Raw genomic sequence first — 26,357 nt, forward strand, 5'->3', positions numbered from 1 at the left:
GAGATATTACTACTCTTATTTTATAGCTAAGGAAACGGAGATGGAGTTGGCTGAGGTGCTTCTCCAGTGTATTCACAGAACCCCTAGTGACTGGAACCACACAGCTGATCTTGACACAGCTCTGACTCTCAGGAACTGCCTCTTAGGTGAAACATGTTTCCCTGTGAAGGAAGCAGTGGGCATTTTTTGAGTACTGGCCAAATTTCAGGCACGATGCTAGGCCTTGCAAATTCAAAGAAATAATGGATTGTATTTATGTGTTTACTTGTATTTCACCTCCTTTTAAAAAATATTTGGGGCATGGGTGCCTGGGTGGCTTGGTTGATTGGGCATTGGACTCTTGATTTCAGCTCAGGTCATGATCCCAGTTTGTGAGAAGGAGCCCCATGTCAGGCTCTGTGCTGACAGCACAGGACCTGCTTTGGATTCTCTCTCGCTTTCCACCTCTGTGTCTCTCAAAAATAAATAAATAAACTTAAAAAAATATATTGTGGCAACTTAAAAGGGAACTTCTGATACACAATGGGAGGATATAAATAGGACTAGAGAACCAGGATCAGAGAAAGTATAAATAAAACTGAAAACTACCATGACCAAATGAAAAATACATTACACAGATCAAATGGAATAAGCAACACTGTATCGATTTGTTTCATATTTGACCTGGGCTTCCCAGAAGCCAGAACAAAAGGGGAGACACTGTCAGTTTACAAGTCTTATTAACAAAATGATGGTCAAAATAGGGTAGCTATTTTCCTGAAATTAAACGGTGAAAAGAAATCTCTCTCATAGGACTTCATATTGGGGGCATTGAGAGATAGATCAACTTAGCTGTAGCCTTAGCAAAATTCCTATAGGATATGCCTTAAAATATTTTGTGCAGTTGTTCTTGAAGCATCTTCTGTGAGAACCCAGGAGCAGAGCATTAAAATAAACTTGGCGAACAGGTCAATATAGGTCGAATAGGAAATCTGTGGCCTTCCATCTTTATCCTCCCCAAAGCATAAAACGTTGCCTGCCCCTGGCACAAAGGATCTTCATTACAGATCTCAGATACTGAAACATATAGACATGCCTGAGTCCCAGTCTATGAATGATAAGAGCATAGAGAGCAGGAACTCTTTTGAGTTTTCCAAGAACCAACTCATCACTGTGGGCTGAGACTTCTGGGGCCATTTCTAGGAGGGGATGACCTTTGAGCTGAGCTGCACTGAGCAAGCATTGGGAAGGAGATGGATGAAAGATGAGTCAGGCTAAACGTGACTGATTTGATTTATTCCTTTCACTTAAACTGTGCTGTGCCTCAATTTCATGTGTCTATGGAGGACACTCACCCTTGGCATCAACTAGAAAGTGAAACTGCAGGGCGTTCATGGGCTCCGGCCAAGGAGCCATCAGCAATCCCATCACCAATGCGTAGAGTGAGTCTCATAAGGCAGATTTGGCTCCAAGCAGCAACCACAGCTCGATTTTCATAAAGTAATTTCACTTGTTTGTCCCAGTTAATATTAATAAGCCCAGGGCTACATGCTTCTACTTATCAGAGCACAAAGATAATAGGATAATGGAATGTTCAAGCCACAGTGGACCTTGGAGATCTTCTAGTTCAGCTTCCTCATTTGACAGATGAGGAAATAGAGGTGCAAATAAGTGAAGGGCCAGCTTCCAGATTGTTAGATTTTCAGACTGAGCTAGAACCCATTTCTCTGATGGCCAGCCCTGCACCCGGTCCATCGGATATGGCTGGCAACCTCCTGCCTTATTCCTGAGAACTGGAGTGTGGTAGAAAGAACATTCGATCAGTCCTGGGAGAGCCAGGACTTAAACATCTCTTACTCATTTTAATCCTGAGTTTCTCCAGACTCTTATTTTCTCAGTACAACATCAATTTCATTGTAAGAGTGGGTGCCTGACAGTATTCCCCAAAGGAAGAGACGAGATAAAGCAAAATGTCTGCAACACGGGCAACACCATGGTCCTTTTGATTCAGCCCAAACTGGGCACAAACCAAGTGCTGGTGGCACTTCGTGCTCTGTGATTCTGAACATATTTTCTGATCTCATTCAACCTAAGCTTCACTGGACTATTGTAATTACTACGTGAGTAAATATATGTAAAGCGTATAGCAGGAGGCATAGCACTGAGAGGCTCATACGTGCTCATTCTCCTTACTGTGTTACTGCTTTCTTCCTTCTCATAGATCATATGTAAGTCCATGTGTATCTCTGAGGGACATGAATCATCCAGACCTCCATGTAGTCAGAATGTAGAGTGATATAATGTTCCTTAGTTACTTACCTCTTTCCACTAAATAAGTCAGCCTGCGGGTCTCATTTCATTTCTCTTCGACTGGCCAAACATCCATTTTCACCTACATGGAACCTTCCGCTGGCCCAGGGACAAATAAATCACATTGCAAGTGGTCCCAGGACAATTCAGCTTTGAAGAAACAGAAAGGATGGCAACATGAAGGACATTTGCTGTGTTGGGCTGTCACCAGGTCCCCATCGGAATCATGAAAAATTATGGCCAATAAAATAACATTTTTCAAAATGTGACACTACTCTTAAATTTATCTTGGACAATAAATGGATTTTGAAGAGAATAGTTGGGGGGAGTTCATTTTTCAAGCACTCAATAACACATCATAAATGAATCACATTATTAATTTATAATAGAATAATTGTTTTCTCGCAACAGCCATTTTTACAAGCTCTGGCATTAATTTTCTCTTTCTTTTTAATCATCTCACAATATTAGCAAATACAGCACCCCAGCATCCCACCCAGGCCTCTCCACCTCCTCCTGCAAATACAGAAATGATTCTGACTGGTTGGCTACAGGATATTCTGGCCCTCCCTTTGTGATCATGAGAAGTAGAGCAAAAGCAGCTAGCATTGATCGAAATCGACTGTCTGTCAAGTAGGATGCTAAACAGTTTAACTGTATTCTGTTGAGTCTCCCCAATAATCTTGTAAAGTAGGTGCCATTATTATGCCAATTTTATATATGAGGAAACTGAGGCAGGGAATCCTTTTTTTTATTTAAAAAAAATTTTTTTTTCCCATTTTTGAGAGACAGAGAGACAGAACACAAGCAGGGGAGGGGCAGGGAGAGACGCAGGGGACGGAGGAGCAGAGAGAGAAGGAGACACAGAATCCAAAACAAGCTCCAGGCTCTAAGCTGTCAACACAGAGCCCAACACGGGTCTCAAAGTCACTAACTTTGAGATCATGACCCGAGCTGAAGTCAGACCTTAACTGATTGAGCCACCCAGATGCCCCCAGAGAATCACTTTTTGAAAGTAACAAACAAAACAGAAAGAAATGCCATTTCCACTTATGAGGCTTCATGAATACTGGTTTCATAGATCAGGTTTGCTTAAACCAGGGTGCATGTGAGTGCTATCCCCTTTATATAACAGAAAATATAGTATCCTCTTTAAGTGTACCCAGGTCAAAGTAATGAAGGGCAGAGAGAAAGTACCTATCAAGTTAAAACCAACAAAACAAAGTCTTGGGGGAGGATTTTTTTTTTTTAAATGAATCAGTTGGTTCTTTTTTCAAATGAACCAGTTACTTGTATATGTTGTAACATTAGTCTGTGACATGTACAAGCATTCTCATTGTTTTTCTCCTGTAGAGTCAGGCTACCAGGGTGCCAGCCCCAGCTCTGTCACAAACCATTTGTGCCATAACAGGTAGGTCACTTCATCTGTCTGAATCTCAGTTTTCCCCGCTGTGAAAGATTTGCCCTCCAATTCCAACATTCCCAGAGGTTGTATTGACCACAGGGTAGATCCACGGAACCATTTACATACCAATCATGAAGATGATGAGGGAAAAACAGGCCATCTTTAATGCCCGGCATTTGATATACAAAGACTCAGCCTGGTATTTCACGTTGTTGGAAGGGAGAGCTGTATAATTGGACTTCGGTGAGGAAAAAGCCCATATGAAAGCTTAATAATAACAATAACCCAAAAAAAGGCAGTCTTAAAGCATCACGACACTAAAAGCTCATTAAGATCTCTGTCCCAGCTATTACACTTCTAATTGAACAGTTACACAAATAGACGTACAATACAATCGTGACTCTAATTAAGGCTCCGACCTCAGAATCTAGTAGAAGCTTGTACAGTTCCTGCTCCCCATCCCCCTTTAAATAGCTCTTCTGGGCACGCTTTGGGAAGAGAATCTGTCCTATTGTAACTTCACTGAATAACACGAAAACTCATACAAGTGCCTCTTTTTGTTTATTTTCCTAACCCAGAGCACACCTCCCACCTCCCACTTCTTTCCTTTCGCTGCTGGAAATGTGTCGTCTGGTAGAAGAGGATGCAGTTTGCCAACTCCAGTGGCATCTGCCCTGTCACTTTGTGCATTTCTCCACAGTGCCCTCCGTCGGTGTCTTGATATATAGGACTGTGGGTCTGTGAGAGTCCTGTCTGGTACTCTCAAGCAAGGCTCTCTCCCTATTGGATAATTGGCTTTCTTGCTCATATATTAGTTTTACTTTCTCTTGCCCACTTTTTAAATTTTTTGCCCATATGTACATCCCGGCTAAGGATCTTGACATATAGACGGTTTTGAGTTTCTCTGTGCTTTATCCTTTTCCTTCTTGTCCTGACCTTTGCAGAGAAGAAGGATGCCAAGACCCACAGGAGGTAACCTTGGGAGGAGGGGTAAAAACTCAAGGTCTGCCATTTGAATAATGAAGAATCCAGAGGCCTAGAAAAATTCTAAAGGAAGTTAAAGATTTGTGTATAGAAGATATTCCTCAAGTGCCCACTTCCTATCTCTCTGAGCTGGTTGCCTGCCATGCTAATGGAGGTTACCATATGCATCATCTAGAGCTAAGATAAAATCTAGAGTGAAAATAATTTTAAAAAGTTGACCACCTCCATGAATTATATTCTTTCCTAAAACTAAGGACCTATTTCGAGGGCAGTCTTAGTATAAGGATTGAGAAGAGCCCAGTGACCTAGAATTTCTGTAGATCCTTTCATCTCTTGAAATCTGAGTGGTGTGGCCTTCTGCAGGGCCACTGAAATGGAGGGGAGTCTAACACACCAGGATACTTAATGTCAAGTTACATAAAGGCAAAGGCAGTTTAGGGAGACCCTTCGTTCCTTGGAATTAAAAAAAAAAAATTCTAACAGTTTAAAAGTACGAAGTGGCTGCCTTTTGCTTGACCGCGAGTACAGTGTAAAAAGAGTCATCATCTCCATGCTGCACATACTCGTCATGTCACATTGTGACGAGCCACCAACTACCCCCAGGGTGACTCTGAGAGCCCAATGAGCAAACATTTATGAAGGTGCTTTGAAACAGAAAGGTGCTTAACCGGTGTAAGTGGTTGAGTCTACAGACAGACCCAGCTCCTCTAGTGGGAGTTGATTTACAAAAATTAAGAGGTAAGCACATTTTTCTGAGACATGTGATTGACATTAAGCCATCTCTGCTATGGATGGTTGACCTCTTTATCAACCGTGATATGCGTGTGATTCCCTCATGCATTTTCAATTCCAAAAAGGATATAGCACTGCCAGTGGTGTCTTTAGGAACTAGTTTTATTGTTGACATCCTTGGGAACAGCCCAAAGTGTTTCCCAGGGGCTCAAGCTGGAGCGTGATTGCTAAGGATATCCCTAAGGACTATCTGCACATCATTATTAAAAGACTTTTCCCACCACGTAATTGGTTGATGCCTCTGTTACTCCCAGCTCGGGCACCAGGGGCTCAAGGACAGCAAATCTCCTGCTCCAGGCCCCACACAGTTTTTAGTACCCAGTGGATGGTCACTAAATGTTTGAAAAGAGAAAGGCAGTGAGGGTTAAAAAAACGGGAAGTTCCACACTGAATTCTAAATACGCAACACTTCCCTGGCACACAGTGAATTCCCAGTAAATATACATTGAGTTAATAGCTTTGACACGCAGCAGACATTTTAGAATTTTGTACTCAGATAATAACATATTTAGCATGTCACAATTCAGAGAATTTAGGAGATGAGGCTGTGGGCTTTGATCCCACTTCCTGGATTTCAGTATCTCCATACCCCACTGGCCATGGCTATGGGTTACTGTTTCACGAACCACACATGGGCTTTAGTCTTCTGGGGGCAGAAGGCAGTACTCTGGGGTGGTTATCCTTAACGCTCTAGCAAAGAGTTAAGCCTTTTTTTTTTAAGTTTATTTTTTTATTTAGGGGACAGAGAGAGAGAGGGAGAGAGAATTCCAAGAAGGCTCCGTGCTGTCAGCACAGAGCCTGATGTGGGGCTCAATCCCATGAACCATGAGATCATGACCTGAGCTGACATCAGAAGTTGGACAGTTAACCTACTGAGCTACCCAGGTGCCCCATAGTTCAGCCATTTTTAAGGGACAGCATAGTTCTTACCTATTTATGCTGGACTTTGGGCCAAATGGCCTCTGTTTTCCTCTGAGAGTTCGATTGAGAGCCTTTGTTATTAGAAGCTTGAGGTTTGGCCCAAAGGTGTTAAGTTTCTCGCAACTTTTGACCTTTGGTGCTACACTTAAGATTTTCCACTGCTGAGCAAATTATGCAACTGCTATTAGAGAAATGACTATATGCTCTTGGGTTGGTTTGTATGGCAAGCCAGAACCAGCGATCAACACATTTAGAATGGTTTGAGAACACAGATTTGGTTCCAGTCCCCATCTCAAAGGTTTGGATGGTTATCTGAACTTGACTCATCTGATCTCAATCTGGACCATTGAACGTGCAACGCAAAGCTCAAAACCTCAAGAGGGAAGACTTCTGATATTTCTGGTCACGCCAGCTTCCCATCAGGCCAGCCACATTTCGGTGAAATGTCCTCAGGCATTTTGGCAGGTCTGGTTCTGTTCCAGGTCCAGGTTGTGGTTTTTTTGAAAGTAGTAGGTGTAGGTGGTAGGAAACAGGCCCCCAGGCTTTGCAGAGTTCACACTAGGAATCTGCCGCAGGGCTGAGGAGAGGGGGTTGAAGAGTCAGCCTTTCCTCAACTGTCTGTCCTCCCGGAGGAGGGAGGACTTTAGCGGGTATAACTCGATTCTTCCCCAAACTCTGATTCACTGCTTCCCACCCTACCTCGTCTAGTGTCTTAAACTTGAACATGGCCACAGGTTACCTGGGCATCTTGTTAAATTGAAGATTCTGATTAGAAGGGGCTGTGTGGAGTCTGAGATTCTGTGTTTCTCATAGGCTCCAAGTGGTGCTCATGCTGCTGGTCCCTAAGCCATACATGTTCTGAGCAAATGCGCCATATGCAAAGCCCTGGATCAAGTGTAGGGAACTCAGAGGTGAATCGCTGAGGAAGACAAGGCCATTGCCTTTGGGGAACTACTCTGTGGTGGGGAGACAGGTAAACGGTAACTCTTCGGCAAGTGCTCAGGGCAGAGACTGAGGTGAAGAGAGCCCTGTGGGAGCCCTGCCCTGGGCCTCAGAGGTGAGCGGGATGTGAGCAGGCAGGGAGGCCAGAAGAGAGCGTTGTAGGCAGCAGCAAGGGCCCGGGTAAGAAGGAAAACCACATATAGGCTTGTCATCTTTCTGCAAAGCAGACACCTAAAATACTGCCCAGTTCCTTCCCAAGCCTCAGAGGGAAAAAAGTGAAGCATATGAAAGCACAGAACATTCCTGTGGCAAGTAACAACTCGCTCACATCCAAGGGCACCGGGCCTTCTTTCTGCTGCACAATGTAATGAGAGTGTTGGAGATGTGGGATCGGGAGGAGCACCAAGCTGGGGGGATGGTGAGCCAGCCGGAGCTGCGAAAATGTCGGGCGTTCCCACCCTCTCTGCAGCCTTGCTATTATTTCTCATGGATTGACCAAACTGGGGTTTTGCTTTTTGCTTTTTTTTTTTTTTTTTTTTTTTGGTGTATTTTTTTTCTCTTTAATGAATCCGAAAACTGAGTGAAACTCAGGCAGGCTGCTGCCTTTCCCCAGGGTTTTTCCTCTCCTTCCTGCTGCCACCCTGCTTCCCTCCATCCCGACTGTCCCTTGGTGTTCCACCCAGAAATGAGACCGTTTTGCATTGCCCGTGCTGCAGACCTGTTCTCACTCTTTACCTCTGTTCTGGCCCGTCAGTCTTTCTGATCCTAGCTGGCAGAATCCAAGCATTGCAATCCAACAGCGGCCCAGAAAGAAAGCCCTCAGCTGGTCTTTCTCTTTCATTGGGTGTTCCGTCTTGGCCCTGCTTCTAACCGGTAGGGAGGCCCAGAACACGTCTTGCCATTACGGTAAAACAATAGCAACGGCTTTCGTAGAAATTGACACAGCTCTCCTTTTTAAGACTTCCACCTATGCTGGCAAGTAGTTAGGGCACATACCAGCATTCTTATTCCCATTTCACAGGTGGAAAAACTGAGGCCCGGGGAGTCACAGCTCACAAGTGGTGGGCCAAGGATGTGAATCTCGTGTTCTGACTCTGTGCGGTAACATGATATACTCACCATGAATAGGCTCTGCAATCAGTTCTCACAGCAATCCATATTGCAAAGAGGAAACTGAGGCCGAGGGAGACTAAAGGACTTCCCTGAGGTCAGGGAATTCCACACTTGGGATGCAGACTCCCACCCGCTAGATCACTGCATCCTCACTCTTCCCTTGATGCAGTATAGCTTCTTAGATTATTCCACAGTCCATTCTGCTTTTGCCCACCTCTCTGGACCTTGTTTGTTCATCCGTAAAATGGGGACTCTTTCTGTGGTCTGTGAGACCTCTTCCCAGCTATAACATGCTGTGATCCTGTACTTTGGTCTCCGAAACCAGAGTTCTTCCCTGCCAGCTTCTATTCAGTGCTAATCATTTTGCTTAATTATGTTTAACTCTGAGTGTGTTTTACTGCAGCTGTCAACACACTTCAGTTCGTTTTGCTGCCGACGTTGATAGCTAGATGATAGCACCTGTGTGCCATTTTGCAGCATGCCTTCAGCAGCCAGGCAGGCCTTCAACTTGGCTGCGTGCTCCTGTGTTCTGTCTTGGTGCCAGCCTTAGTTCCTCTGTTTATACTGGAAAGAAGTAGGCATACCTTCAGCTACAAATACCCAGAAAGCAACATCAGTAACCTTTGGCTGAAGGTACACTGCTGGTTGTATTCCAAAGCCTCACAAGTGCGTGAGAGGGGGTATTCAAGGTGAAGAGAGCAAAGGGTTACATATGATACATTTATTTCCATGTTGCGTGCACGAGCGAAGAGAATTTCAGTCTCAGGCTTCTCCATGATACCTCCGTCTCCTGGTATCTTCCCCTATGAATGAAACCTCTGTTCACTGTTTCCCTTCAAGCCTCATGAGGCGCCACGTTATCGAGAAAGCCTTCCCCGACATGTTCTGTCTGCTGTCACGCTTTGCCCACATGTCCCCGAACCTCCATCCATCATAACCCTTGCCCCACCATAATGAAAATGTCTCTCATTATTTTCCTGGCTGAGGGCACCAGCCATATGTCACCCATTCCTGGATGCGCTCCCACTAAATGTGTATTGAATGAAGAATGGATGAATGAATGAAGCCATAATGGCTTTCTGTTGTTCATCCTTGCAGAGTTCTACATACAGATTAGGAGCAAGATTTTCCTTTGTCTTTCTGATATTCCGCTGTTAGGACTCCTCCTTCCTCTTCTGACAGATTTGCTCACAGTTTGCCCAGTTGCCCTCCTCCTCCTCTGAGCCATCTCCTAAGCTTATCTATATCCAGAACAGCTTTCTCTCTCCCTCTCTTTCCTTTTTGTATACTCCTCTGATGGCCCAGGGTCTCTGTCCTTCATCTCTGAAATGACACCTAAAACTCTGCTCCTTCTCCACATGTTCTCTGGCCAGAGAAGAGGGGACACTTTTTCTGTCGCTCTGTTTGAGATAAACATGCAGTTGCCAGAACTAGCCTATCTTCACAGAATACTCTTCTTTCCCCTTGATCCGTACATAATATAATATTGTGTATGTGTGTATATACGTTTTTTTGTTTCATTTCTCAAGTTGTAAAAGTATCAATGCATCGTGTCAGTGGCTTCCAAAATCTGGCTTGTCCAAGGGCGCCTGGGTAGCTCAGTCGGTTAAGCACCCAACTCTTGATTTTGGCTCAACTCTTGATCTCATGGTTGTGTGATTGAGCCCTGTGTCAAGCTCTGTGCTGAGCGTGGAACCTGCTTGAGATTCTCTCCCTCTGCCCCTCCCCCACTCATGTACTCACTCTGTCTCTCAAAACACCAAATCAGATCAAATCAAATCTGGATTGGCAAGCTAATGTATTTTGATACTATCTAAGGACCGTTCCAGTTCTAGAAACAATTTATAAGTAGGTAATTCTATAAACCAAGAATGGATCTCACCCCCAAGAGATTCCATTCAGGAGATCTGCCACTGGAGCTCAAGTCTTAACAGGTGACTTGTTGGTGAGGGAGACTCCACCAAGGTGAATACTGGTGAATACTGCTAGGGAGAGAGTTGGAAGGGAAATAAAACGCTGAGTGGTGGGAAGCATTTGGGGGGCTTCCTTCTTGAGAGACAGTATCTATCATGCTACTTAATTGTGGCCTCAACTATGCCAGGAACGGCGTTTTACCCAAGCTTTTCTCCTTGTGTCCCACATTTCCTTCTCCCCTTGAGCCATATCCTCGGTTGGTGGTGAGAAACTTCTGGCCCGTTAAGGGCCGTGATTGTTGGGGATGCGTCGCCACAGTCATCTTCAACTGCAGTGAGTTTCAGAATCGCTTGATATTGCTGAAAGCTTAGATTCCCAGGCCTTCACCAGGATTCCCGATTTCACTACCTGCGGAGCAAGCCCACAAATCTGTATTTTATTTTCACTTCAGATTTAAGACAGAGACAGGTTTGTTTTTTTAATAAGCAAGCATTGCAAAAGGGTAAACGATGAAATGTACGACACCACACACTTGCCCTCCAAGACCGGAGTCAAATTCTGCTTTTGCCCCACGGGAGAACCGTGGCAGAGTAAACACAAACGTGACTAACTGTAAAGCAACAAACATTTCTGCCATTGTCCTCCTTCCTGAGCTTATCACCAAACCTGCCCAGTTCCACCAGGTGGAATTGTACTGTGCTGGTTCTTCATGTTGGAGGGGAATTTGGGGGAAGAGCAGCAAGAAAAAAAAAATCCTTGGAAAATCTGGTGGAAACACAATGATCTTACACCTATGCCTAGATTCTTTAACAAAGAAGAGAGGGGAGACATAGGGGGTCCGAACACTTCAAGTGAAAACTCTTGCCCGTGACAAGAGTGGCTTATCTCCTCAGCACGCTCTCTTGGAGCTGTGGAGAGCAGAAGCACCTGGCGAATGAGTCAGAAGTTAGGCAGGCGCCTATACAATCTGTCATGTGGTTTCTGTATTATCATAAAAGTTGATCCTAAGTTTCAGCCGCCCTGCTAGGCTGTGTCTTTCTCTCTAGTTTGCAACATGAAAGGCCAAGAGGCACTTCATTCTTTTGATACCCAGTGCTCCGGGAAACTTTAAAGAACAGATTTCTCCCACATCTTACCAAGTAGCTTGTGTCTACCAATGAGTTACATGCAGGCCAATAAAGCAGTGCCAGGAACATCGTCAGGGTGGTCAGCCACGCAGAGGAACATGATCTGAGGCTCTGTCCCAGACCCTGAGCCTGAGTCAGCTACTTTTTTTATTACTAAGCTATGCTCAAAATGACTACAAGCATCTTTTCCAGACTTTTTCACCAGGGTCAGGTATAGAACTTGAGAAAGAAAATCCCTACTGCTATGTTCAGGGATTCTCTATGTTTTAGGGTGTTGGCGATACTAAAATATGTTTCCTGCTGGGAAGAAATGGGTCAAATATTTTGAACTACCAAACTGTCATTCCTGTTCATCCTCTATACCTGGCAGGTGTAAACATCAAATTCCCTATTCCTGTTAACACTGGATGAATTGAAAAATGTCAGATGCCTTTAGCAAGAGCCCACGTGGAGGGATTAATAGCACATCCTAAGGTTGCGGTGGTTTTCTGATAGTCTCCATTTAGGTGTTGTTATTTATGTATCTCTGTTGCTAGGAAGCTTAGCTGAACTGCTACAAGTTGCTAATTTTGTTTCTGATACCGACCCGTCAAAGGCCGCATTCAGCTATATGCTCATGCACGTGCTCTGTGCCTTGGTTTACTTTTCTTATTGTGTTTTATGAATAGTCTCACCTAAATAGTTGTATGTGTAGCATTTCCCAGATTCCAGTTAATCATCAACAGCAGAAAATCTTCTCTCCTAGAAGGGTCTAATACAGAGAAGCAGCATTGCCTCAACATTATATATGGATAATCTCTGAGTTGATGTTACCATGAATAATAATAACTACTATTTGTTTTTCTATTGTACCTGTTAATTTATAAAGGACTTTTCCATCTTTTCTCACATTTAATTGTCAGTGAATTTAACCTTCTACTATAGGCTGTGGATACTAAGATCATTCCAACTTTGTGGGTGCAAAAGCTATGGAAGCAGAGTACAGCGATGATAAAAGGTGATTTAAATTGCCCATCACATGTGGACAGTCGTTGAGATTTGAACACAGGTCTGTCTGACTCCAAGTCCAGTGCGTTCTATGTTTAAATTTCCTGAAATTCTGCGAATAAATCTGGTATTGTTGCTCACGGTAGGCCCCAGTGATCCGAGTATGCACAGAACCACGTGGCTAACGCCCTATACTGCCATATCGAGACCTGGCCAGATACGCTTTGAGCCCGTTTCCACACCAGGCTGTCGTCATGAGATGTTTTAATCGCTGCTTGCTTCTTCCTCTTTGATGTCTTCTTGTTGGCAATGGTATAGCCATTTGTTACGCACCCAATTAAGTCAGCAGTCTTGTAGTCTTTTGTAGAATGTGGAAACTTCTCGTTTTATGTCTTGTGACTCTGCTTCATGGAGCCGACAAGAGAGATGGTAGAAAAGGTTACAGTCACTCCATTTCTCTATTATCATCTTCTCCTGAGAGCTTATCACTAATTCTGGTGTCAGAGCAATAGTCATTTTGAGGCTTCATGAAAGCCTACATACTCCCCAGAAATGCAGACAGCCCCCCTGACCTTTGCGGCTGGAGATAATGGCCAAGGCTGAGGCACAGTGACCTTTAGGCCAAGAGTGGGTGGCAGCACTTTCTTTTCTGTGACGTTCATTTTGCTTTTCAGTGTCTGTATTTTTAATTGGAAGCATGTACAGTGTGAATCTGCCTGGTTCTCCCCATATATACACCCTGAACTCTGAGTAGAAAGATTGTGTCTGGCTGGCTCTTGTCATAAAGGAATGCTTTCCCCGCTAAGCTGGGGGCTATTACTAATTGCCACAGTTATAGACACAAAGGATATTACGGGTGACCTTTCCGGGGGGGGTGGGGGGGGGGGAAGATGCTGTTAGCAGAACAGGGCCTTTGTACCACCTGGCCCAGCCCATGCTCTTTCTCATATTCATTTTACCCCCATGATCATGAGATGAATCTGGCACTTGGATTTTTTTTTTCAAACGGCATGTTTTATTGTACCAGAACTCTTACTATTCGAAGGGGACCATAGCCACTTAAGCCATTTCTGCAAGTTCCTTCTCAGATTTGTTTTCTCCATGAAACTATTTAATACAGACTCAGCCAGAGTGTTTAGTTCCCCCTGAGCTGTGCCTAGCTCCAGCCCATAGCAGAGATCTTGTTTTGTTTAATAATGTTTTTAAATATATATTTATTTTTGAGAGAGGGTGAGAGAGTGTAAGTGGGGGAGGGGGACAGAGGATCTGAAGCGGGCTGTGTGCTGACAGCTGAGAGCCAGTGCAGGGCTCGAACCCATGAACTGCAAGATCGTGACCTGAGCCAAAGTCTGACGCTCAACCAACCGAGCCACCCAGGCACCCGAGAGATCTTGTTATTTATTCTGTTTGGTTCTTTATTATTTAATAAGTCTATAATGTTCCCAGCTTACTTTCCACGTGTTCATCTCATTCCCTCAAATGTTTTTGTTTGTTTGTTTGGTTTTTACTGCTGCTTATCAAACAGAAGCCGGCCACCAGAATTTTCTAAGCACCTCCTTTTGTGCCGGGCCCTGTGTTAGGTGCTTCTTACATAATTTTATTTAATCCTCAAGACATCTGGGAGTCAGGTGTTGCTCTCCTCATTTTACACCCGAGAGACTGGAACTTACACACACTGTACACGTTATAAACTTCTAAGGGTCACACACAGCTGGTAAGTGGGGGAGTGCTGTGCAGCTTCTGTGTGCCAAGGCAGGATGCCAGCCATGGACACAGCTGGGGGATGGGTGGGGAGAGGAGGCCCCCAGACACAGATCACATTACCCATGTAGTATGCTCCCCACAGCACCAGGCACATGGTTGTTCAGTAAGAACACCCATGATGGTGTTCTTAAACATGACCCTCTTCTACTGAAATACACCGGACAGCCCCCTCGACCTCCGACTGAAGCTCAGGTACTGGTGTGTAGCCAGGGCAGGGGTCCTTCTGATAAGGCCTGATGGGGATGGTGAAATGGGAAGACATGTCATGATGACGTTGCTCCTTCACTGGCTCCCTTAGTATTTATAATGCGAGCACACGCAAGACGCTAGGGAGAGCCTGCGGGAAATGTAGCAGAGTCTTGGCCTTCAGGAGCTGAGACATTATCAAGAAACATTTCCTCCTCCTTCAGAACCATCCAGAGATCCAGAAGAAGAGTTCTCAGTTCACAGTGAGAACTGTTCAGTTCACAGTTCACAGTGACGTTCTGAGCAAAAAGGAGGAAGGAGGGAGGAAAACCATTGTGGGGGCGGGGGCGGGGGTGGGGGGGGATACACACACACACACACAGCCATGAACCAAAGCCACTAAATGTCCTTCATAAAGTAAAACTTACAGAATACCAAGATTTATTTCCTCCTGCTATTTGAAGTTGCTTTTTATGTTCAGAAAACTCAGAGTAGGAGTCAGTGGTTTTCTCTTACTTTGAGCTGTGTGCTTTGGACAGCCTGGGACCCAGACCACCCCAACTGGGTTGGTATCTCGAACTTTACCTGCTCCCCAGGCTCATGGCTGCTCCAAGCTCACGTCACTGAAGCCTTTCACAGGCACACCCATGGGCCCTGGTGTGTCAGGAACAGAGCCATGATGCCTTCTTCCTGGGAGACAGGGAACGAGATCTCCATGGCGGCAGGATTAACGCCTAAAATTGTCGGAGGGGGTGACAGGTTGCCAACATCTTAGAAGAACACTGCGCTTTTATGTTGTGGCGATTTTTGAAATCCGGCTCCTGCTTGTAAATTGTCGTGTAACCATGTCAAGGATTAGGTAGGGTTTTTGTATTTATATATACGTGGGCATTGTTGTTCCTGATGAGTCCAGCAGTGGGCTGGCGGGGAAGCTCAGTCCACCTCGCAGAGCACTTAACAAGAGACCTGACAACAGCAATATGTTACCTCTTTTGTTTGTATGGCATCTTCACACCCACTCGCTCAGCAACGGGCTGAATGAAATGTGCTCCGCTGCTTTGTGTGGAGGAAAAAGAATGAAAATAATGGCCATTGAGGCAAAATAAAGCTTTTTAGTGCTTTTCAGAAAGCAGTCTTGTCTTCATTGTTGTCCCGGTGTTCACATAATGGCCTTATCCTGTCCTTCATTGAAACACGCCCAAAGCAAGGAAAACGTTGCACCCTGCACACAAACAAATGTGTGTTCTGAAAGTGATCAACAAGGAAGGCGTGGGTCTGAGAGGGCCGTTGGACCAGTTATCCAGAGGGTATGTGAAGAGAGGGCTTCTGCTCAGAGCAAAGACAACAGACAGGTGATGTGGATGGCAGGAAGGGGCTTGTTAGGAAAATAGCTTTGGAGATGAGGTTCTGTCTGGCAGGATCTCGAGAAGGGGAAAAACATGATTTTCACTGTTATCCCTGCCATTGTGCACACTGATCAGGCACATGCTGTGTGCCAGGTGTGACATGAGTGTCTCTTATATATTATGTAATCCTCTCAGAAACCTCTGAGGAGGACTGTTGTCCCCATTTTAGTTATGAGGAACCTAGAGTCTCGAGAGATCAAGTCACCTCCCCAGCATCATTCAACTGGGAAATGGTGGAATCAGGAGTCAAATCCAGATACCGTCTGACCCCACACACCAACTATTCTTTGAATTTTTTTTACGTTTATTTATTTATTTTGAGAGACAGAGAGAGAACACAAAGGAGGGGGGAAGAGAGAGAGAGGGAGAGAGAATCTGAGACAGGCTCTGTGCTGTCAGTGTAGAGCCCAACATGGGGCTGGAATTCACAAACTACGAGATCATGACCTGAGCCAAGAAGGAGTTGGATGATTAACTGACTGAGCCAATCCAGCTCCCCCAACATACATACCAATTTTTTTTTAATGTTTATTTATTTTTGAGAGACAGAGAGAGAGAGAGAACAGGGGAGGAGCAGAGAGAGAGGGAGACACAGAATCCGAAGCAGGCTCCAGGCTCTGAGCTGTCAGCACAGAGCCCGAAGCGGGGCTCGAAGTCACTCACGCACGGTGAGATCATGAGCTGAGCCGACATCAGATGCTCAACCAACTGAACCACCCAGGTGCCCCTATACCAACTTTTTAAACACCACCCTAGGATCCCCAGAATCCAATCACCCAGGCTTATGAATTAGAGGAAGTGACACCTGGGTAACAATGGGAATTCCAGGGAGAGTTACTTTGGGAATCCAAGTTCATTTGACTGCACATCTTTATGATAGGATTGTAGGGGTGCTGCATGTTGTGTCAGTCATCAAATGTTGGAGAGGCAGAATAAGTGAGGACATCAGCCTGAGTTCAGGGCAAGATATCCTCTAAACCAGCTCAGCAAACACGGACTATTCACTGTTCCTCTCTGGGTGTTGCTAGCCAGGTCTCTTAACTCCACCCTCGACTCATTAAAATCGGTGCTGGGCTGGAAAAATCATCAAGATCCTTCTGACAATAAGATTTTCTGTTCCCACATGTCTCTAGCCACCTTCTCATGGTGACTTCTAGTTAATCTCGTATTTCTATTTGTGTCAATGAAGAGAAACCCCCTGGAGCCACAAAGGCCATTGATCCCCCCACTTCACCAGCCTTAAAGTGATCCTTACCTCTGTGTGCTCCATGCCTCTTGCCCTCTCCTGAGTCTATCCTCATCGTCTCAACTCTTCTAGGTCCACTTGAAATCCCACCCCCCCAGCAAGATCCTACTTGACTCTTCCCCAAGCCACATTCAGAGACATTGCAGTGGCAGCTTGAAGGCAGTCACTTTAGGAGCATTTAAACAGAACTGGCAAGAACTACACATCAGGCCATCAGTATTGTTTTGAGAGCTCGTTTATGAGCCCACCACTGCTCATACCCAATGTCCTACCCCCATTTGACTCCAGCCATTTAATACCCCACAGGCCATTGTTTTATCATGTGCCTATACATGTCTCACTACAGAGACTGTAGGGTCATCAAATTCTTTACATCTCTGCAGTACCTCATGTACCTTATAAGTAGTGAGCACTCTGTCCGTACTGTTCATCTCATTTCCTTGGGTGTACTTTTTTCGATCCAGTTGGTTGCATGAAAATCTGTTAAATAGCCCATTGTCATTTATGCATTCATAAACCATTTATTCAGACCAAGGAGCATTTACCGTGTGCCAGGCATTAGTTCAACAGGGAGAATCCCTAATAGTAAAAGCAGTAGGAGGTCTTTTCCCACAGAGAGCTCACATTCTAGTCAGGAGAGACTAAAAATAGACAAGTAAGCAAATTAACAAATAAATTGGATGCCGTCTGTTAACAATAAAAGAATAACTTAGAAGGATGGAATAGAGGAACTGGAAATTGGGTGGTACCTAATCTCAGGTTCAGATGTGTATTTGCTTCCTGTTGCTGCTGTAACAAACTATCACAAGTTTTTTGGCTTTAAACAACACATATTTATTATCTTACAGTTTGGGACGTCTGAAGTCTAAAATGGGTTGGCAGGCCTGTGTTCCTTCCGGAGGCTCTAGGGAAGAATCCATTTCTTGCCTGTTGCAGCTTCTGAGTCTGTTTGTACTGCTTGGCTCCTGGCCCTGCACATCTCTGACCTCTGCTTGTGTCATCACATCTCCAACTCTGACTCTCTTACCCCCTTCTTTTCCTTATAAAGATCCTCCCTGCCTGGGTAATCCAGGATAATTTCCCCATCTCAGAATCCTAAACTTGATCATAACTGAAAAGTCCCTTTTGCTCTATAAGGTGGCCTAATCATAGATTCCAGAGAAAGGATGTAGACGTCATCAGGGGACATTATTGTGCCTCCCAAGGGAAGGCTTTCTTCAGGAGGTAACATTTGAGATGACACTCAAATAACAAAAACATATGATGGAGAGTATTCCAGATAGAACATCCTGCAAAGATCATGAGCCTGGCCTGAGCCTAGAGTTTCTGAGGAAGGTTCCAACTCATTCGAATGAGCATCCAGAGGGAGGCCAGGGAGGTAGGCAGGGCCCAGGTGCCTCAGCATCATGGGGGCTAGAGTGGGAGCATGGACTTCATTCTGAGTGTGATGGGGAGTTGGCAGAGGACTCAAGAGTTGTGTTTTTCACTGGGTTGATCCATACTTTAATGGAAACAACTTCTCTGTCAATTGTCTAAAGCAGTGCTGGCCAGTAGAAATATAATGCAATGCACATTTCTAATTTTAAGTGTTCTGGTAGCCATATTTTTAAAAAGTGAAAAGAAACGGGGTAAGTTATTCTTAATAAAACATGTACTTAACCCCATACATCAAAAATATTATTTCAACATGTAATCAATATAAAGAACATAAGAATGTGATATTTTTACCTTCTTTTAAAAAAAGTATTACGTCTTCAACCTCTGGTGTATGTTTTATGCTTAAAGCACATCTCAGTTTTGACTAGTCATATTTCAAGTGCTCAGTAGCCACCTGTGGTTTGTGGCGACCGTTTTGGACAGTGCACCTCTGGACACGGTCCTCACAATCCTGTGAAGAGTCTACTCAGGGAATGTTTGAAAAAGCAGTGAACAGTGGGGTGTCACACAGAATGTGGGGCACATGTCACTGCCCTTAGCCATTCCCAACTTCATAAGAATATAATAGATTCTAGACAGGAATGTGTCCCCTGGTCCACTCTGAGTGGACTCTTGCCTGGCTGGAACCTCCAAGGAACACCTATCTCTATCCATTTGAGTGGTCTTTAAATTCACCTCTTTGTCTACCCCTCATACCTTTAATCCCCTGAGAGTTTTAGCCAAAGCCACACTTTCCCCACTTCTTTATAGACAGGGCCATTTATTCAACTCATTGTACCAATATTATGGAAAACAAGGGCAGAGGTCAAGAATGGGAAAAATTGAATGAAGCAACAAGAGGGTATCAGTTGCTAGGCAAGAACTGTATCTCAGACGCTCCCAAGCTGTACCCATGCCTTCCTGTGCTCTCACAGCGACCCGTCCCTGATACTAACTAGCCACAAAAGTCTAGCCTGAAAGGCTTAGTACAATAACACCGTGTATATTCATTTAGAATTTTTACAGTGATATTAAATTAAAAGGGTTTATGAAATAGAAAATAAAGATCTGAATTAAAAAGGTAGGTCATGGAGGTTACATAAAGGCCAGCTTAGGAGAAGCATATTCAACACTGCACAAGACAGTAAAAATAACAGCAACGTTTATTAGAATATCCTATTTAGAGCCAGTGATCTGTGCCACACTGCTTTCCGGAAAAGGGATGGCACCAGGTTCCCTTCTGATGATGGATTTGGTGGGCTGGCACCTTGACCCGGACATCTGGGCTGTGAGTACCAGCAGCACCATCAAAAGACAGTTTGGCTGTTTTGACATGTAGGGACAGAAGCTCTCATGTGCAAGGACAAAGGTGCCTTCAGTGAGTGCTTTGGGGCTTTAGAGCAGCAGTGAAATTACCAGTGGCTCTAATTAGTGTGCCTGCAATCTGGAGCGATCTATATCTGCATCCCAAAAAGGGGTGGAATGCTTCCCTGTGATAACACATTAGCACAAGACATTCTTGGGTGAGTTTCCCAAAATGACAAGGACATGATGGTGTGGGAGAGAATCAGCCTCGATGGAAACCTGTTGCTTTCAAAATCAGCAGCCATCTTTGCAATCAGCCAGTGAACAAATATTTGTCTACTACCTGTGAAGTGCTACAATCTGGAGGAACTTAAGCAGCATGAGGTCCCTACTACCCAGGGACTTAAGACCTGGCTGAAGAAAAAAAAAATAACTGTGCAATAATAAATAATAGTACATGGCACCACTGTGATACACTGGGTCAGGTTCTGGCCTGAGAATCAGTAGATCGAAGTTCTGCCACGAACTCAGTTACTTCTGAGTGCTACTACCTGTGGTCTAGTCATCACCTAGCAGGGACAATGGTTACTGGATCGCCCAAGACTCATTTCCTTAGGACAAGGCACCTTACCTCTCTGGACCTCAAGATCTTCTAGAAATCAAGAGGGTTTGGATAGATTATGATGGTGGCAATAATAATAATGGCTCCACACCGTGACGTCTAACTTTGTGCTCGTGATTGTGCTACATACGTTACATAAGTAAAGTTTTCCCAGTTTATATAGATGAGAAAATGGAGGTTTAGGCTAAGTAACTTACCCCAAAGCAAAGAGCACTGACTAATGCAGACCTGAGATTCAATAGCAAGCCTTTGAGTCTGTAAGTTTGGAATCTAAATGCCCTGCAACCCATCCCAGCTATCACATTCTTTAGTTCTGGGACCTGAAATAATCATGGGAAGATTACTTGGGAGGCTTACTGGGTGAAGACTGATGGAAAAACCATGTTGCAGTAAAACATGGACCGGATGTAAGCAGAGCTCCAGAGGGAGAAAGACACCTGTCGCTGTGGCTCAGAGAATTCAGACCGAACTGTATCAGAACACTGTGATGCTGGAATTCTGCATCTCCATCTGGGATATGCTGATCAACCAATGCCGGTGTCTCAGTTTGCACTGATGCAGCACTGGTCATTCGGCAAGATAGTCACACAGCAGGCGGAGTTACCAGAAGGGGACTTCAGGGCTGCTGCGTGAAAATAAGTCTCAACTCTTCAACATTTTCATTTTATACTAGTCTCAGCCACAGGTGGAAGAGCTGTGAATTTCACTTTAGCCATAATGTTTGGTTAGGACACACACACACACACACACACACACACACACTGGCACCCACAAAGTCTTCACTTTGAGGCAAGGGTGGGTTTGGTTTCCTTCGCTTACACAACTGATGCCGCCCAGGGACTCTTTGGTTTAGATGGCTCATTAGCCACAAACTGTTTCGTTATGTGTTGCCCAGTTACCTTGGCTTCCTGCACGTTCTCCTGAGCGGATAGTTCATCTTCTTATCTCAGAGAATTGTTTCCCCAAGTAGCTCCAGAGTGTGTAGCTTTGATACCATCGAGGCAAGAAGGCATTAAACCACCCTTTTTGTAATTATTTTAATCGTACTTTTTCATGTCTGCTTCATGAAAAGATGATGTGGTTAGATTTAAGCTGGGCCTTGCTGAGGGTGTCGTTTATGCCTGGGGTTACCCACATGGTCACGTGCCTTACCTTCTTTTGCAGCAAGGTGATCTTATCTTCTTTGTTGCACCTTGCCAGAGAGCATCCACCTCCTTCCAGCTTTTATGTGTGTATGCATGCACACACATGTGCGTTTAGGCGTGTGTGGAGGTTTGCTCGTGGCAGCAGCTTGTAAAATGATACCTTGCCATTCATCTATAATGAGGCCTTTGCTCTACTCTTAGAAAAGAAAACCTTTATTGGCTTTTCACTTGGGAATTTGGAGCAAAGTTTTCCTTAAGCAGACGTATTTCTATTTAATTTAAGCAGGGAATTCTCTTTTTCCCTCTATGTGTCAGGAACTGACCCAACTACTTAGGGGACAAAGATGAATATGATTGAGCCAGTGTCCTTGAGAGATTTTCACCGTAGCCGTTGAGAGAAAGCATGTTAACAAATAGCTAGGATTTAACCCAGAAAGGGCCGAGAGGTGCCATAAATGCAGTTCTGAAGGAAGACAGACAAAGGGGACTAGAAAGGAAGAGCCAGGGGACGTTATGAAAAGGAGAAGACATTTAAAATCCATATTTAAAGTCAAGTACAAGTATTCCAGTTAAAAAGGTAAAAAGTATTCCCAGCAGAGGGAATAGCAAAAGAGATAAGGAAGATATGGACATGTGGGCTATGTTTAGTATGGCTTGAGCAGAGCAGGTATACAAAGGTGAGGCTGGAGAAAGGTGGGCTGACCCAGCTAGAGGAGGGCTCTGTGCATTGTCCTGGGATGTTTAGCACCGGGGATAGCATCCTGGGATCTTCAGCTGTAAGCACTTTTAGCACGTAGTGTCCTAGGATCTTTCGCCTTAAGATTTAAACCCAATGAGTGCACCAGACCCCCCGGGAAGACAGGAGGACACCTTACGGGTCCTTGCCAAAATGAAGACCTTGGCCTTCCCCAGCCAGACAGGGCTGTGCCTGCCAGTCTCTCCCTGGTTCTGACTCAGCCTGTGGCTTTCCTTTCACAAGTGATTTAACCCTCCTAGTACCTGGCTTGCTGTGGTCAGAGTGTGAATCCTCAAAGTGTCCTTGACTTCTGCTGACACCTTGAAAGACACATGGGAAGAATTGCTTTTATAGCTCATGTGGCTCTTGGGAAGTCAGTGGGCACTTAACCATGACCTCCACAGGGACAGTAGAAGCAGGCATTGGTTTGGGTGGTGGCAGTACATTATTGCCAGGCTAGGCAAAGAGCTCTGTGCCTGGGAGACTTAGAACTCGTGGCCTTGCCTGGCCTCTGCCACTCTCAGGCTGAATGACCTTGGACAAGTACTTTCTGTCCAGGCTCCAGTGAACTCACCTGCTCATGGAGGGGCTGGCCTCCATGGCTTCCTTCTGTGTCTGATTCTGCCTTACCTCTTTAACTTTTAGGAACCCAGAATGTTCTATGATGGAAGAGTCTGACCAGAAGCATTTCATGTTAACATAGGGGCTCTGGGAGTTTTGTGCCTTGGACGAGGGAAGAAGAATCACCCGGAGGCCCAGTGAGGATGCCCCTTCCTCCATCTCCTAGCAGCAAAACAGCTGGAGAAGGAGGGAGGCAGAACCCAGCTTCCTAACTGAGTCGTCCTTGGGTGTGGAGGTTCGGAGAATGCCCCCTGGGAAGGGGGCTCTGGGAGCCACACAGCAGCAGTGGGTAGAAAAGGAGGGTGGAGTGAGGGGGAGGGGGCTACAGCACGCAGTTGTCCTCTGGCTCAGATAGATCCAACCAGCTCCAGCCCCACCACCACTGCCCTCACCCGGCAGATGCTGTGGCCTGCTTCCACTGCCTGGCCACTCAGTGCCTCCCAGGCTGCGTGTCATGTTTGTCACCCTGTTTTCTACTCTGAAGGCTGAGCATTCTCAAGTCATATGCATTGAGGGCTCCTCTGCACATGGTCCTCAGTTGGGTTTCAGCGGAGGTGATCCATGGCCGCCAAAGCATATGTAGATGGCAGAGCCCAGGATGGTCTGGCTGCAGCACAGGGCACCTGTTACCATCCTCACCACAGGTTTTGGTATCATAACAAATGACATGGGTTCAAGTGCTGGGCCCACTGACTCAGCATACAGCTTTTCATGGTCACTTCATCTCTGTGGGCCTCATTTTCTCATCTCCGAAGGGCAGGTAACAGGACTTTGTACGACTCTCAGAAGAACAGACTCAGATGAAGTCTTAGTGCTGTGCCCGGCATGTAGTAAGTGCCCCATAAATGGTAGCTTTAAAAAAAAAAACCTAGTATTATTAAGGTCTAGAAAAGTAAGTTAGGGCCGGAACATAGAGGCTCCTTTCTGCCAAGGCAAGGGATTTAGATGTTGTCCTTCAGCCCATGGGCAGCCATTGAAGATACTCCAGCAGGGAATGGCATCAAAGAAATTGATGTTTGGGGAAATCTCCACCTGTCATCAATTTGGGGTGCACCGGAAGCAAGAAGGAATGTTGGACCCTGCTCAGGCTCCATTGGTGTCCAAGCAAAATGGATGAGGGCCCAGGGAGGTAGCAAAGGGAATGGAATGGAAAAACAGAATCAAGACCTTTAAAAAGGAAGATGGCTGAGGAGGATGAGTTGGTCCCTGGGCTGAGAGGCAGTAGAGGAAAATGAAGGAGGATGTACCAAAAATGGCATCAACCCAGACTGGGGTGTGCGTGTTCTCTGTCCTGGGGGTGGGGGTGACTGTCGACCCAGGTCCCAACACCGTGGTTTTGGGCACATTGATTGGTTGTACATTTTGTGTCATGCTTTGTGCACAAAGGGTTCGAGATGGTTTTACATGGTCTATACTTTCCTCGTGAGGAAAAATGAACTGAAACACTAATGACCAAAGGAAAGAGGAGATGGAAGCGAGAGCAACATTGTCGGGAAGTAGAGAATGAGGAATAAGATGACTGACAACACAGGGATGGGAGTGGTGGTGTCGGTCCCACAATGTCAACTTGTGGCCTTGGAATTCTATTATTTCCCACCTACCCCCTTCCTTAGGGAAGCATCCCTCCCAAAGGGACAGAAAAAGCAGGTTCTTTGACCTCTTTTCTAACTTCCAGAATAACAGTGGGGTATTTCTCAGTGGTATTTTTCATCTTCCTTTTCTTTGTAATGGCAGAAGCAAGGGCAGTTGCCTTCTTCTCCAGAAGCAGTAAAAGTCCCAGGAAAGGATGAGAGGGAGGGAAAGCAAGCAAGAGCAACAGAAAGGGAGAGAGAGAACCCATCGCCAGGTGACCTGCTGGTCGGACGGTGGTCGTGGCGGCTGCCACAGAACCATCCAGCTTGTGGCTTTGCTTCCTCTTTCTTTCTCTCTAGTCGCACAGAATCACTCAGCCCTAGATTCCTCTTGGGTTTCAGAATGCAAGAGGTCTGTGAGGATACCTTGCAGTGCCTGAGGCCCATGAGAGCGTTCCCAGCCACCGCAGAATGTTTGGAGTCTCCGGGCAAGTGTTTCCAAGTGTTGTCTCTGGGCAGTTGTTGTCAGCTGCTGGGTGGCGTGGGGAGAAAACAAGGCAAAGTTGTTTCCTGCAGGTCTCTGCTGACAGTGCTAATGGAGAGTCACTCAACACTTGGTAAGCGCAGTGAATGTTTTTATTCTCAATGCCCAAATTTCTCTGGCTTCTGCAAGTTATTGTTGTCGAGGAAGAAGGTGGTATTATCGCCACCCTCCCTCCCCGTGTGGTGTGACAGCGCAGAGATCATTATCTCTACACCTAACTCAGCGTTGCTTTTTTGGGGGTAACAGCTTTCAAAAAACCATCAACTGGGCTCCAGCCAGTCAGGCTTCAAGGGCAGTTACCACAGTGCAAAAAGGCAGACTGCTTTGTCGGGCGTGCTGCAGGCCACGGATGCAAGCTTTAGGGGATAATGAGCACATCCTTTCTTTGTCACAGATCAGAATCTAGACCCACTCGTTCTTGGGACAAGGGGAGAGGGGGGCTGGGTGACAAGTGTGCTGGTTAACCCAGAGCTCCTTCCCATCTCTCCTCTGCCAGTCTGGCAGTGGCTGGACACGTGCAGGGTCCCTTTAGAGAGAAGAAAACAGCTTAGCAAACATCTAGCTGTCATGATGTTCTTCCTAATGGGAACCCTGAGGCTGAACTAACTTTCCCCAGGTCAAGCCCTGCTGCAGTTTAGAGCTACAACAGGATTTGAGGTGTCATTGGCTCTGCATTCAGTGTTCAGACACTTCTTGGTGAAGCGCAGAGAGATTGGCTCTGCAGAGGTAGCCCTGGACCAAATCCAGCCTGAGGACCCAGGAGATGTCGTCTTCACCCAGCTCCATGCCAGGCCCTCAGTGCCCTCCAGGGATGCTGCAGAGCCCTCTGGGACAGATGCTGAGGACACACAGATGAGGACAGGTCACCCGAAGCCAGTGAGTCGCAGAAACAGGCACCTTCTTCTTCCCATTACAAGTAGGCTCTCTTAGGCTTGAATGTCCCACAAAGAAACCAACCCCCTCCCCCCCATGTTATGGCAGTAGTCAGTCCCCAGCGAGTAGAGTTCACTCTGGAAGCAGTTCTAACTGCTGCTACAGACTCAGGCCTTCCTCTACCTACTGGAACCATCTCAGGGCCAGCTCAGCACACTCAGCTCCCTTCTCGCTGTCGTAGCTCATGTACCATAGATGGTCCTCCCACAGGGAGGACTCTCCTGCTTGACCCTGGTCCAGCCTGCTAAGCACGACAGACTCTTAGTTCATCTTCTTCCAGTTTGGGAATCTTCCTTCTTTATTTACCTTCTAAAATGTTTTCCTTCAATTAGGCAGGCAGAAAAATTGTCATAGTGCCTCCTGGTTGCCAGCCTCTGTATAAGCCGCT

The 26,357-nt window shown here is 45.6% G+C and overlaps 1 protein-coding gene across 3 annotated transcripts in view; it reads left to right on the forward strand.

Annotated features, from left to right (window-relative positions):
• Positions 1–26,357, forward strand: part of RORA (RAR related orphan receptor A) — a 714,362-nt gene that overhangs the window by 346,253 nt on the left and 341,752 nt on the right. Inside the window, exon 1 of one of the 3 annotated variants that reach the window (XM_053223940.1) lies at positions 16,471–25,109. The exons of the other annotated variants lie outside the window; for them this stretch is intronic. Within the exon in view, the coding sequence (XP_053079915.1) occupies positions 24,896–25,109 (214 nt within the window). The 5' untranslated portion in view covers positions 16,471–24,895. Of the gene's footprint in view, positions 1–16,470; positions 25,110–26,357 lie in introns of those variants that run through there. 3 annotated transcript variants of the gene reach the window in all.

Source organism: Acinonyx jubatus, chromosome B3 (genome assembly GCF_027475565.1).
Source record: "Acinonyx jubatus isolate Ajub_Pintada_27869175 chromosome B3, VMU_Ajub_asm_v1.0, whole genome shotgun sequence".
NCBI lineage: Eukaryota > Metazoa > Chordata > Mammalia > Carnivora > Felidae > Acinonyx > Acinonyx jubatus.